The following is a 13133-nucleotide window of genomic DNA, read 5'->3' on the forward strand; positions in this document are numbered from 1 at the left end:
CTTTCCCTTCAATCACTTGAACTGCAGCAGTGTAAGGGGTTGCTGGTTATTGCCATCTGAACTCCTGCCTGTGTTGAAGTAGTCGGTACAGACTTCAGGCAAGGCTGCGCTCCAAAGACCACTATAATGATGGATTGTGATACAGAGTAAACGTTTCCCCGCTTTTGCTGTTGTTCCATGCATTAAGCTCATGTTCAGTCATGTCTGCATGCCACATGAGACCCGAAGTCTCCTGCTCGGACTGTGCCTCCAAGGGCTTCTGGGAATCCTGGTTCTTCCATGTAAAAAAATATTTGCTATGGGGAGCTGCCAGAGCCAGCGAATACCAGGAGTCAAGTAGATGAACAGGGCACATTTTCCTCTTCTGTGCCCAGGGCGGGATGCCTGATGCCATTGCTGCGAGAGCAGCCTGATGAAGGAAGGATGATTGTTGACAAAGTCTAATCCCAGCCATCGCACCTTTTACACGGCCTTCCTACATTCCTAGACGATGATCTATATGCACACAAAAAACCGAGAAATGTATGGTGATAGGTGCTATGTGTACTTCCCCCTCTTTGCCAGCGTTATGGGGAAGTGGAGTTTCTGAGTCAACTTTCCTATAGATGAAGACATGGATCTGGTACAACCAAATCTCTGTTTCACAGGATAAAGGCACAGAAAACTTCAGAAATGTTTTAAAACAATGCACGTAAGAATTTTAAGGTACTACCTGAATTACATTTTATGTTACTCATAAGGAGTTGATTAGACAGTTTTTGCCCCTTAAAACTTATTTAAAATTGAAATTGTAACTCTCATCTGAATTATACCCGTGACTAACGTGACTGGAAAACCGTAAGACAGATTTTTATGCAGTTCACTGTAGTCTTTGTATGAAGTTACATTTCCCGAGTTGAAATTCACTGGCTAATATATAAGGACTAAAGATATGTTTTATTAAAAAAAAGATCACTGGAGTCATTCCTTTTCTGCTAGTTTAATTGAAGTCATATAACTGCAATTTTAACCTACTTGCCAAAGATTTTGTTAAATGTTTTTCTGAATTTCCTATAGCTGTGGTGGTGTAGTTGTTTGCTGTCTAGGAGATATGTTGTGAAACATGACGAAATGACTGCTTTTACTGTAGGTTTTCTTTTTTTTAATTAAATATGCCTGATTTTAACTCCTTGTTCTTACATTCTTTCCACTTCCCCAAAGTTGCGTATTTTATTCTGACCTTCACCTTCCGGAAATCTATTAAATCTACTTGGTATGGAATATCTGCATATGCTGTTACACTACAACTGAATTTATTCCTTCAACATTTGGTTGAATGCATATTTGGCAAATACTTAAATCTTCAATTTCCATACTGGGTTGACATAGCAGAGGGTTGACTGCAGACATATAAAGTTGTTAATCTGGCAGTAAATTCAGGCATACAGCCCCCCATAACAATGTTGCCCTGTGTCCCACGGACTGCTGCTTCTCTGCAAGCTTTAATTTACCCAGGAAATGTAAGATAAATTCTGTGCTTTGTCTATCTATAAAACCCTTAAAAACCTGACGACAGAGGCTGTTGTGATTTCTTTTCAAGTCTGTAACACGGCTGACATGGTGAAATGCTGAAGTCCTTCCCAGATGAAGTCAGGGGCATCTTGTCCTTACTGTCAGTTTTTTGAGGGTATATGTATTTTCAGTATGGGGAGACAAGTGTGGCTGGTGCATTTTCTGACTCATCAGCTCTGAGGACAGTCTAAGAGATTTGGGGGTTTTCTGATCCAAAGAGCAGGGCAGCAGAGGCAGAAGGTAGAGCCAGCACCGCTCAGTAAGGTCAAACCATGACTGATGCTTATAATCCCAGAGAGTGAGGGAGCAGCGCCCTGCATTGCCTTCTCTGCTCCACAATTTGATGAGACGTCTAAATACCCTGAAGGAAGGAGGTTTTCCTAAAGAGGAATAAGGTGTGTTTTAAAGGTGGACAGTGTCTTCTTCCTTTTACGAGACTTGGAGAACACGGCACCAGGATCTGAGCAGGGCAGGGGGTGGAGGAGTGTGCTGCTGACCCGGAGCTTTGCTGTTTTACACATAAACAGGCAAGTAGAATGCTTCCTTTTATTTTTATATTTTTTTTAGATGTGACTTGTATTGATTTTGTGACACTAAGACTACCTGGTTCTCTGTTTAAAATGGCATGTGCAGAAGAGCACATGTGTCAGCGCTTCTTGTCTGAGCTGTCCCCGAGCTGTGCGGCCGGGTGCCAAGGAGGGGGCCCCCAAAGAGACCCTTGCTCTGGCAGCATTGCTGCCTGGCTTGATTGCAACCCACCGCACCAGGCTCTGGGCTGCGCTTCCCTCTTCTCCCCCCATCTCCCCAGTCAAAAGGCTTAATCCATGTTATTTTTAGTTACTAGACTTGCGAATCATTCACCGCTTTCCCCTCCACTCTTGTATATCTAGCTCTTTCCTTGACATTTCCTCTCGGATATTCCATCGCTTTCTTAAAATAAATCTACCTAAAACTTCTCACGTTTCCCACCTCTACTGTTATGTAAATCTGCCCTTCCTATTCTGTCATAAACTCATTGGCCTCCAGAAAAACAAAAAGATAAAATTGCTTGGTTTAATCCCAGCATCTTGCTGCACTGCCATCAACGTTGCTGGCCGGCCACTGGAGCTCTGCAAGCCCCAGTCCTTCCCTCGCCCTGCTCGTCTCAGGCCTTGCTGTCTCCCTGCACTCTTTTTGCAGGAACCTGTCCAAAAAGCTGCTCCCGCTCTGCGGCTGTGGCAGAGTAGTGTCCTTTTACCCCCAAAACCATGGCCCTGAGCATCCTGCCAGCCTTGGGTAAGAATAAGCTGCAGCGCCCGGCTTGGCTCCTGCCTCTGCTTTCATCTCCCAGTCTTCAGCCCCTGACCTGCCCGTTTTCTGTCTTCTTCCTGTGATGCCACATCTCTTCTCCAAGAGACTTCATTTCTCTTTACTCCAGACCTTCAAGACTCAGAGGTTTACTCGCTTCCCTGTGCTCCCCTGTGCAAGCGTCCTCAGTGCTGCAAACAGAACCTATATCAACAGAAAAATCAAGCAGGTGGCATTGCATTAGACTATTTTAAGAATAAAACAAAGGCAATTTCCCAAGCAAAAAGCTGTTTCCCATATCTAATTTGAGCTTCACTAGAGAATTAGAAATAGATCATAGTCAGGGTTTAAGTAATACTAAAAGGTTTTTTAAAAGATGTGCTTTGGCTTACTTTTTGAAGCTTATGTTAATAGCCTTAGATTTTTGCTGTTAGATCATTATTTTTCACTCAAATAAAAACCTTCTAACTAGACAGACACTTTTCAGCACAAACAGTGAGATTAGTTGTCTGAATCATTGAGGATTGTATTTCTAATAACAGAATGAAAGCCCAAATCCTGCTGGTTTAGAATGGAGGCGACTTCTTCATCTTCAGAGGAAAAAATCTGACATCCTTGATTAATTACATTACTACTGTAATCCTATAAATTGCACTTTACTGCTGTAGGTGTGTATTCTCTGAAATTAGCCAGAGAAGCAGGATGCAAAGGGGAAGAGCTTTTTCTCTAAAACAGAGATTGCCTATGCCACAGAATACAGAAATTAGGTAGCATTCACTAAAATACTTGGGAATATTGAAATCTTCCTGTCTTCTATTTCAAAAGCTATCAGAGCCCTGTCAGGAAAGCAATATAATTGGGTAGCAAATGTTAGGAATTTGTGCATACTCACTTTATTGGGACCTCTAGCAAAGGCCAAAACTGCAGAGTAAGTGTGGGCTCTTACTGTGGAAATACTATGGAAAAGAAGACTGCAACACCAAAACTGTGTACGGTCTATTATAAAGAAAGAAAAAGGGCTTAAAAAGTTATTGTGGCTTGGTGAAAGTGATCTTATTTGATAGTTCTCTTGAAGTCTAGACCAGAATATTGAATATTATAACTAAAAATATCACTGATATAAAAAATAGGCAGTGTAATGAGAATGCAATGAGAGCTAAAATATGTAACTTGCTGTGAAGCCCAGCAGTTTAATTAAACCAGGAAAATTAGCTGAGATTCTGGACATTTCAGAAAATCCTGTTTCCCAATCTGTTAATAAGTGAAATGGTTTCCTCTTTAGCAGATCAAATCTAAAAGAAAATGAAAAAAACCCTCTGCATATTTGGCCAGATTAAAAAAAATTAACAAAGCATTGCTGGTGTGGAGGGTGTTGCATACAGAAGCCAGTTCTGGTTCCATCACCACTGCACTTTGCTCCATTTCATCAAAGTTCATTCTTCCTTAATCCAGGTGATTCTTGCTGTAATACCATTAATATGGCAGATAACAACTATAGTAGTAATGACATTCAGCATTACCTAGCAATTAACATCATACAGTTCGAATACTTGGCTATTCTCACCCAAAAATCAAATCCCCTTCAGGTACATGTCAGAATTCCCCATCCTTCTGCTTTACCCACCAAGTGCACCCAGGTCCTTGAGCAAAAGCAATCCCACGAATGGGTTTGTCTTTGCCTGAGGCAGGAATAATCCAGACTGTCTTCCCCAGCATATTTTTGTGGGCACTACAGGGACTTTATCCCCTTCTATAGGACGTAAGAGGTTTGATTGGGCAGAACCAGCTCGATTGGCAGATCCCCTAGTGTTGACTAACCCAGTGGCTTTTGCTGAATGCGTTTGCTGAATGCGTATCCCAGTGTTTGAACAGCCTGCCACCCATTGCTCTCAGGGTAGTCTTTAACAGTCCATTATATCGTTCCATTTCCCCAGAGGCTGGTGCATGATAGGGGATGTGATATACCCACTCAATGCCATGCTCTTCAGTCTGGGTGTCTGTAAGGTTGTTTCAGAAATTAGTTCTGTTGTCTGACTCAATTCTTTCTGGAGTGCCGTGTCACCATAGGACTTGCTTTTCAAAGCCCAGGGTAGTGTTCCGGGCGGTAGCATGGGTGAACAGGATATGTTTCCAGCCATCCGGTTGTTGCTTCCACTATGGTGAGCACACGGTGCTTGCCTGGGCAGGTCTGTGGGAGTATGATATAATCACCTGGGCAGGTCTGTGGGAGTGTGATATAATCAATCTGCCAGGCCTCCCTGTATTTATATTTTAGCCATTGTCCTCCACACCAGAGAGGCTTTAACCACTTGGCCTGTTTGACTGCAGCGCATTTTTCACATTCATGGATAACCTGTGCAATAGCGTCCATGGTCAAGTCCGCCCCTTGATCACGAGCCCATCTATACATTGCATCTCTTCCTTGATGGCCTGCAGTGTCATGGGCCCACCGAGCTATAAATAATTCACCCTTATGTTGCCAGTCCAGATCCACCTAACCCACTTCAGTCTTAGCAGACAGATCTTCCTGCTGGTTGTTTTGATGTTCTTCAGTGGCCCGACTCATGGGTACAAGAGCATCCACATGATGTACTTTGACAACCAGGTTCTCTACCCAGGCAGCAATATCTTGCCATAATTTGGCAGCCCGGATGGGTTTGCATCTGTGCTTCCAGTTGCTCTGCTTCCATTGCTGCAGCCACCTCCATGTCGAGCGCCAAAAGTCCGGTCATGGTTTAACCCCAGTGGGCAGCCAAACACCACACAGTGTCTTGCTCACCCTCTCTACCCCTGGTGGGACGGGGGAGAGAATCTGAAGAGCAAAAGTAAGAAAACTCATAGGTTGAAATAAGAACAGTTTATAATTGTAATAAAATAATAATAATAATAATAATAGTGATAAATTGTAATGGGGGGAGGGGGGAAGAGACCAGGAAAAACAAGTGATGCAACCGCTCACCACCTGCCAACCGATGCCCAGCCAGTTCCCAAGCAGTGATTGCTGCCCCCCAGCAAACTCCCCCCAGTTTATATTCTGAGTGTGATGCCATATGGTCTGGAATAGCCCTTTGGCCAGTTGGGGTCAGCTGTCCTGGCTGTGCCCCTCCCAGCTTCTGGTGCACCTAGCAGGGCAGGGGAAGCTGAAAAGTGTTTGACGATATAAATACTGCTTAGCAACAACTGAAACATCAGTGTGTTATCAACATTATTTTCATACGAAATCCAAACCACAGCACTATGCCAGCTACTAGGAGGAAAATTAACTCCATCCCAGCCAAAACCAGGACAGAGGGGATTTTAATGATGCATAAAGACTGCTAATGCGTTGTATGCAAAACACAGCAATTAAGAATGAGTATTGATACAGCTAATTTGACCCTAAAATATACACCAGAAAGTGCTGGGCTGTTGTGGTTTTTTTTGCAGAAGGCTGCTAGTAAAGTCACGAGAGACTTGGGAAATTTCCATGAAAACTGTGCAACAAAGAAGACACAGCAGGAGAGGGGATGGGGAAAGCATGAGGCATAGCATGGAGGAAACTCAAAGACTGAGACATAGTTTCCTAAGACAGGGTTTTCAGTCAAACCCAGTTGATACTACAATAAATTAAAAAGGATGAGGACAAGCTAGTAATAAAGTGTGAGTTCCTCATTAAAAAGGATAGTAGTCATGTGTTTAAGTTTGTCGATGAAGTGTGTATTCCAACTTCAAACTCTAAACCTGCAGTTTGTTGTCAAAGGAATCCTGTAAAACCAGAATGCCATCACGTGAACATGCCATGGGTGCCTGGTGTGTTAGGTGTATATCAGGGCCCTCTGCGAATTGTTCATGGAATCATTTCTAAGATAAATTTGTGGCACAGAGTATCAAGTGAGAGCATCAATGTTTTGTAGTATGCCTGGGAGACAATAAATGGTGTGCAGCAAAAACATTCAGCTCCAAAGAGCAGTGGATGGGACATGGACAATAATCTGCTGCAGCTGAAATCACAGGGTTTGAGTTGGGTAAGGTCGTTGTCTTGATTGAGTAATTTCAGCCGGTAGGAAGCACATTACACAAGTGGAGTTCCGCTATTGTAGCATAGCTGAAGGAAGGAAAGCGTTCCACATTATTTGTATTACATCAGGGGCTTAACAGAGATCTTACTAAATATACCATTTCATTCTTGTTTACAGAAAACTATGCCGATACTTGAAATGGAAGCAGGTTGTACCACTGTGTTTGATGCTGAATTCTTATCTTCTGTAGAAAAACATGGAGTAATGCTTTTATTTTTACTTTATGCTGTGGCAGAGGTTTTAGAAATTCCAGGCATTTTATGAGAGGTGCTTGCATGACAGAAATACCCCAACTAATATCACACGGTAAATCCCCTATGTCTGATCAACTGCAAACCTGAAAAAGGTAGGGAGCGTATTAAGAATTTTATGATTGTCAGCAGCATCATCATGTATCTTACTGCTTTTTGTATGAATACCCTTTTAATGAAATTCCAGGCCACAGGCTAATAATGCAGAAAAATGCGTCGCTCATGATGTTAAATGCAGCGGTGGAGAAGACTTGAGGATGGTATATCTGTATATACCACTCCCTGGTAGCTCCTGAAGGAAAGACATGAGCGGCTCAGGCAGTATTAGAGAGTAAGGGATCTGGTAGTGCAATTTCTTTTACTTTGATGCTCAGATCAAGGCTTTGCTGGGCCATTTATGCAGGGTCTTGGGAGGGTAAAGCTAGCAAAGCTCTAAGAAACCTCATGGTCCTCCCAGTTTCAGAGAGCATGGTGGGGGGCTACAGTCGTTTTCCTTTTTATGCGATGTAGGTGAGCTTCAGCCCCATCTTTGTACTGCTCCGTTTGGTTAATGCAACTTCTTAGGAATGTCCTTAAAAATCAGGAAGGGTGGGAAATAAACACAACTTGCAGAGTGAAGAAATAGAAATATAGAAATTAAAACCAAGAAAATAGTATTTTACCACTGAATACACTATAAATGCAAGTTAAAATACCTGTTAATCTACTCACATCAGTCTGCTATTTGCTTATATGGCACATGTAAGCTGAGCAGCTATTTGATTTGTTTGTGGGTGATCCCAGGGCCTTGGCTTGTGGGGGAAAAACTCCTTTTTCACAAAGGTGGAATGCTTTTTATATTTTCAAGAGCTGATCAGTCTTATAACAACATGATGGCTTCTCTTGAAGAAGTCTGATCAGCAATCATACACTGTCTTCTTAGAAAATACTGTATATATATACTTAATCCTCCCCATCAGTAAGGATTTATGTTTATAAAGTGGGAAAATATTTACTGAAGGAAATTCAGTATTTACACTACTGATCTCTATTTTAAGAAAAGGCAAAATTCAAGTTCTCTCTCCTCGCTTATGTGCTGTCTTGAGGGTGAAGCACATTTATTTTTATACATTACAAATGACAAATGAGCATGATTTGTTTGTGCTTATCCCAATCCATACATTTCAGTTTTGCTGTGTGGGAATGTCTCAAGTCTATCACCCATGAGCAAGATACGTAGGACATAAAATTCAGGTCTTGTATAGAATCCTGGTAAGTTATCTTATCACAAGGAAGATCACATGTGTAAGAAAGAACAAGAATTAATAAATACTGTCACATCTAGAAAATATCTATTTTAGTTTTAAAATTAATGTAAAATGTGTATACATGTGTGTGTATGTATGTGTGTAACACCTCCATGTTATTTGCTGACAATTATCTTCTACGTAAGTCATGAAAGAAAAGCTTTTGGCAAAATGCTTCATTGTAGTTGAGGTTGAAGTCAAACTAATTAGTTAATACCACTTCATTATGAAACTTTTTTTCTCAGCATTTGGTATTTTGGCTAATGTAGCCTTGCCTCTGACATCTGCAAGTGTGAGCACTCCATGATCAGTTAAAAGAAACAGAAAATAGAGTCAGTAAGAGCTGCATTTTCATATGACTGAAGTGTTCAGAGCAATCATAAAAGGTGTTACCCAAAGAAAACAAAAGGGCCAGCAGCCACACCAGCACAAAGGGAATATAATACACCAGGTGTCCTGGTGTACTTGCTACACACGTTTCTTTAGTCATAGATCGACCACATTAATGTTTTTATTTCATCCTTTAACTTCCTACTCTGGGTGCCCTACAGTATTTCTTATGCTTGGGATAAACCATAAGAATGTAGAGGCTGATCAGTAAAATGTGCACCTTTGTGGTAAACTGTGACTATGCTTCCCAGTTAAGGGTATGGTAGATGGGGAAAAAAAAGCTACTTCATTTTTTAATTAGAGTTTTGTATTAATCTGTGTGTTGGAGGGGGATCTGTACTTGGTTTAGTTTTGATTTTAGTTATGTGAGCTTAGAAAGAACAATTTATTTGAGTACCGGCTATCACCTTCTGGATGTCATCCTCCTGTAAACCCCTGCTGTTCTCTTTATTGGGATGCTGCAGTAGGATGGGAACTGTGGGATTTCGGTGGGTTTGAGAGGTGCTGAGCTCTGCAACTTTCATTTGAGTTACACATCAGATCCAAGTGACACAGGGAGGGCGTGATAGGGGCTCTGCGCTGATCCATCAGTGAATGCAGTTATAACCTGCTGCACTTTGCCAGAATGGTCTATTTAAATGTTCTGGGTAACTTCATTTTTTTTTTTCCTTCTGATGCCCTTTTTGTTAGACTATGTAATATGTCAATTATGGAGATAAAAAGAAAAGAGGCACTATTTTATTTGTGAAACAGTTTTCCTTCATTTTAATATTTGCTACCTGCCCCTCTACGTGGTACGGCCATCACAGAATGTGGTTTTCTAGTCCAAGTGCTATTTTATCATGCCTTTTCAACACATATTTAGGCTGTGATCTGCAAGACTTCTGATTTTGTGAAGATGATACCTTGCTTAGGAACCAGCAGTTTTTAAGAAGCAAGCCAAAGTAGTTAAACTTCAATAAAAAATAGCCCTGTAACTTAAGTACAGTACTTCATATTTTTTAATAAAAATATGCAGTGAGAATATTCTTAGCAATTTTACTTACGAATATTGGATTTGTTTGATGTTCTTTGGTCAGAATAGAGGTGTTTTTAATAACAGGTAGATAAATACTTATCACTTTCAGATTAAGATAATGAGGAAATTAAATTTTCCTTTGTAGACTTTGTTTTGTATTTAAAATAACTGCCTCTTTAGCTTATATATATTATTTTTTTTTAACTTCCCCATTTAATTTCAGTAGAACACACAAGTGCTGACAGAAATCTGTGAGATTGGAAGAGCCAATACACCACCTCCAGGACAGGAAAGACCAAAGCTCGGCAGGGCTTTTTTCTTTCCCCATCTTCAATGGACAGGTGCAATGATGGACTAGGAGGGGCCCATAAATATCTCAAACTTCTTCCCCACGAGTGAGCTGAGACCTTCTCAAGCTTCTCCAGAGCAGGAGAGATCAGCCAGGGTTGCAGCCCATTGGAGCCAAATGTGATGTCCCCACTCACTGACCCAAGTCCCCCTTTAGCCAGCAGTAGCAAACCAAAGCATCTTGATTTTTGCCTGGGAGGAGGCAGGAGATGCTGCTCCTCTGTCTCAAGCATCTCCTAGCAAAGCTGCTTTCACAGCCTTGGCATGATGGGCTGGAGACTGAGCTTCAGTGCTTTGTATTTTGTGATACGACAAACACACCTCTATTCGCTGCTTAAACTGCAGTGCCATCAGGACCATGCTGCGGGACCGTCCGCTCTATACCCAGCACCTTTTCTTCTTTAGAGCCACGCCTTCTAACCAAGCCACTGACTCTTTTGTGATTATTTTAGGTCTAAAATCTTTCTAATTTCAACCCAATCGATGTTTTATTATCTTAATTTCACCCCACTGGCCATCTGGCTGATCTGAAAATCAAAGAAGGCTAATCCTGTATGGTCATGATTTAGGAGAAGAGCAGGGAATCCACTGGGATGAGTGCAGGGGTGTTGTCTTTAAAATAACGAGGTTTGACGACCTTTCTGTTTACAGTCAGCAGATCAGCATTCAGAAAATACACCTTTAAACCATTTGTTTGCACTTCCTTCATTATGAAATACTTGAAAATCCAAGGTATCTTCTTCAGAATTTGAGTATTCCTTGTATACTCTGCCTTCAGTTATGAGGATTGCTGGCATCTGGTTTCGAGACAGAAATCTTCAGTTGATTTTCATTGTGTCTAGAGAAAAAAAGAATGAAGGTCAGGTCTATTTGTAAACTTAATCCATTTCAGCTAGGAAATGAAATGAGTTTTGACGGTGATAGTGATATTATTTCTCCTCGGCACAGAAGCGTGTGTGGTAATTTATGCTTTATCGCTTGTGATAGTCTCCTCACTGGTTTTTCTTTTCTTTTTTTATTTTTAATAGTTTTGGGGGCTTTATTTTTCCTCGAACATAATTAGTATTACACTGTTATGAGAACACTATTCATTCTTGGTCTGTTTGCTCTTCTGCGCTCTCAGGTTTGATGTCTCGAATGTATTCGGTTATGAATAGAATCAATCAAATAAATAAAGGGCAACAACTTCTATCTGTTCAGATCTGCCATGGCAGAGATGGTTTCAAAATTTATCTGAGAACCTGTCTTTCTTACTGAGCTACCAGAGCAAAATACAGAATAGCCTTGTGTTTGCCTTGTTTTAAAAAGCTGTGCATACATTCAGCAGCTGATTGTATTTCAGATTCCAGATTGTTGCTTTTCATTTCTCTGATAAAAAGCAAAATAATATTGCAGAGCTCCTCAGTTCTTGAAATGGGTAAACATTTCTCATAAAAATCCAGCAGCTCGTTTTCAATTAATCGTAATAAATTAATGATGGCAAAGCAATGGTAATTCTCATGAAAATTTGATTTGGATCTGCTGAAAGCGGACGCGCATTACTTACTGCAGACCACCCCAATGACAGCAGCATATGTCTCAGAAATCTATCAAGATAGTTACTTTATGTTATCAGACACCTACAGTACATCCCCTAAATGTGCTTCCCCTGTGCTACTGCAACTGGTAGCAGCGCCACAACAGCCCACTCCTTCCTTGCGTGGGCTCTCTCCCTGCATCCCAGTCCTTCCCCCCAGACAAACAAAAAGTGCTCTCAACAACAAAACCCACACTTGAGATAGTTTGCGTTTGGTGAACATAGAGATTACTGAATAGAAACCCAGGCTCTTCAGCCATTGAGGGGTGGAGACCAATGCAAAAAATGCTCATATATATGGATATTTAGTACCAAAACCAATATTTTAAATTACATTTTAGGACTTCGCCCAAAAAGGACTCTGCGCTTGGTGCTATGGACGGCAGAAGAGCAAGGAGGAATAGGTGCTGAGCAATACTATCAGTTGCACAAGGTAAATGATGTCTTCAGATTATTTGCCTGGCAGCGCTTTTCTTCCTAGTCTTGTGACTTCCATATTATTTTTGTCAAAATGTTCAGTTTAATAGCAAACCAAAAATAGTGATTCCAGTTCTGGAATTATCTTAATAGTGGGTAATCTAAAATATTCTTTGCCAATTATTAGTTTTATAGGGTTTGGAACATTTAAAATGGCTGATCTCTGATGATGCAAGGAACACACAAACTCTGTAACTGTATAATCAGGGTAAAAATATTGTGTATTGTCACATCTGTCTCTCCTGCCAACAACTGTGTTTTCAAAGTACATCTTGACATAAAGGGCAGTTGCATAAAACAATTTTGGAGGTAAGTCTTTGGAATATGCGTGGGGCTTTTTTCCCAGAAAAATTATGCTGTACCTGTATAACTAAGTGAAAGAAGTTATTGTTTATTATTTTCCTTAATTTAGTAGTATTACTCTCATCAATGGTTAATACATCCAAGGCAGAGAAAAGATGAATGCAAATGTATTTAGGAAGAAGTCACCTGCTGTATAATAGCATGAAAGTAGATTACAATCAATTCCTAAGAGTATGTTTTTAATGGTAAGTAACCTATCAGAACAAAGAAATGGAAATTTCACTTTGAATCAAATTCATTGTGATGAACAAAACTAAATCAATTTGTATCTGCAATAGACTTGTCGGATTTGGCATTACAATGGTTATGGCTTTCTGGATAATTGAAGAACAGTCAATTATTTCCCACTAACTTGTTTAAAATTACTAAGAAGTGTCTTTAACTACTCATATATAATGTAGTTCCTCCTTTTATCTCCAAATTACAGGGATAGCTCAGCTCTCTCATTTGGAAGAGGAACCTAAGAGCTTGCTTTCTCAGCTTCAGGGAGGTGACAGGTTACAGTTTAGTATATATTAAGGACTCTGG

The 13133-nt window shown here is 40.7% G+C and overlaps 1 protein-coding gene across 1 annotated transcript in view; it reads left to right on the forward strand.

Moving 5' to 3' along the window:
- CPQ (carboxypeptidase Q) overlaps positions 1–13133 on the forward strand; it is a 142727-nt gene that overhangs the window by 86078 nt on the left and 43516 nt on the right. Inside the window, exon 5 of the mRNA XM_009638356.2 lies at positions 12107–12198. Within this exon, the coding sequence (XP_009636651.1) occupies positions 12107–12198 (92 nt within the window). The remainder of the gene's footprint in view (positions 1–12106; positions 12199–13133) is intronic.

This window comes from Egretta garzetta, unplaced genomic scaffold (assembly GCF_000687185.1).
Source record: "Egretta garzetta isolate BGI_Z169 unplaced genomic scaffold, ASM68718v1 scaffold154, whole genome shotgun sequence".
Classification (NCBI taxonomy): domain Eukaryota; kingdom Metazoa; phylum Chordata; class Aves; order Pelecaniformes; family Ardeidae; genus Egretta; species Egretta garzetta.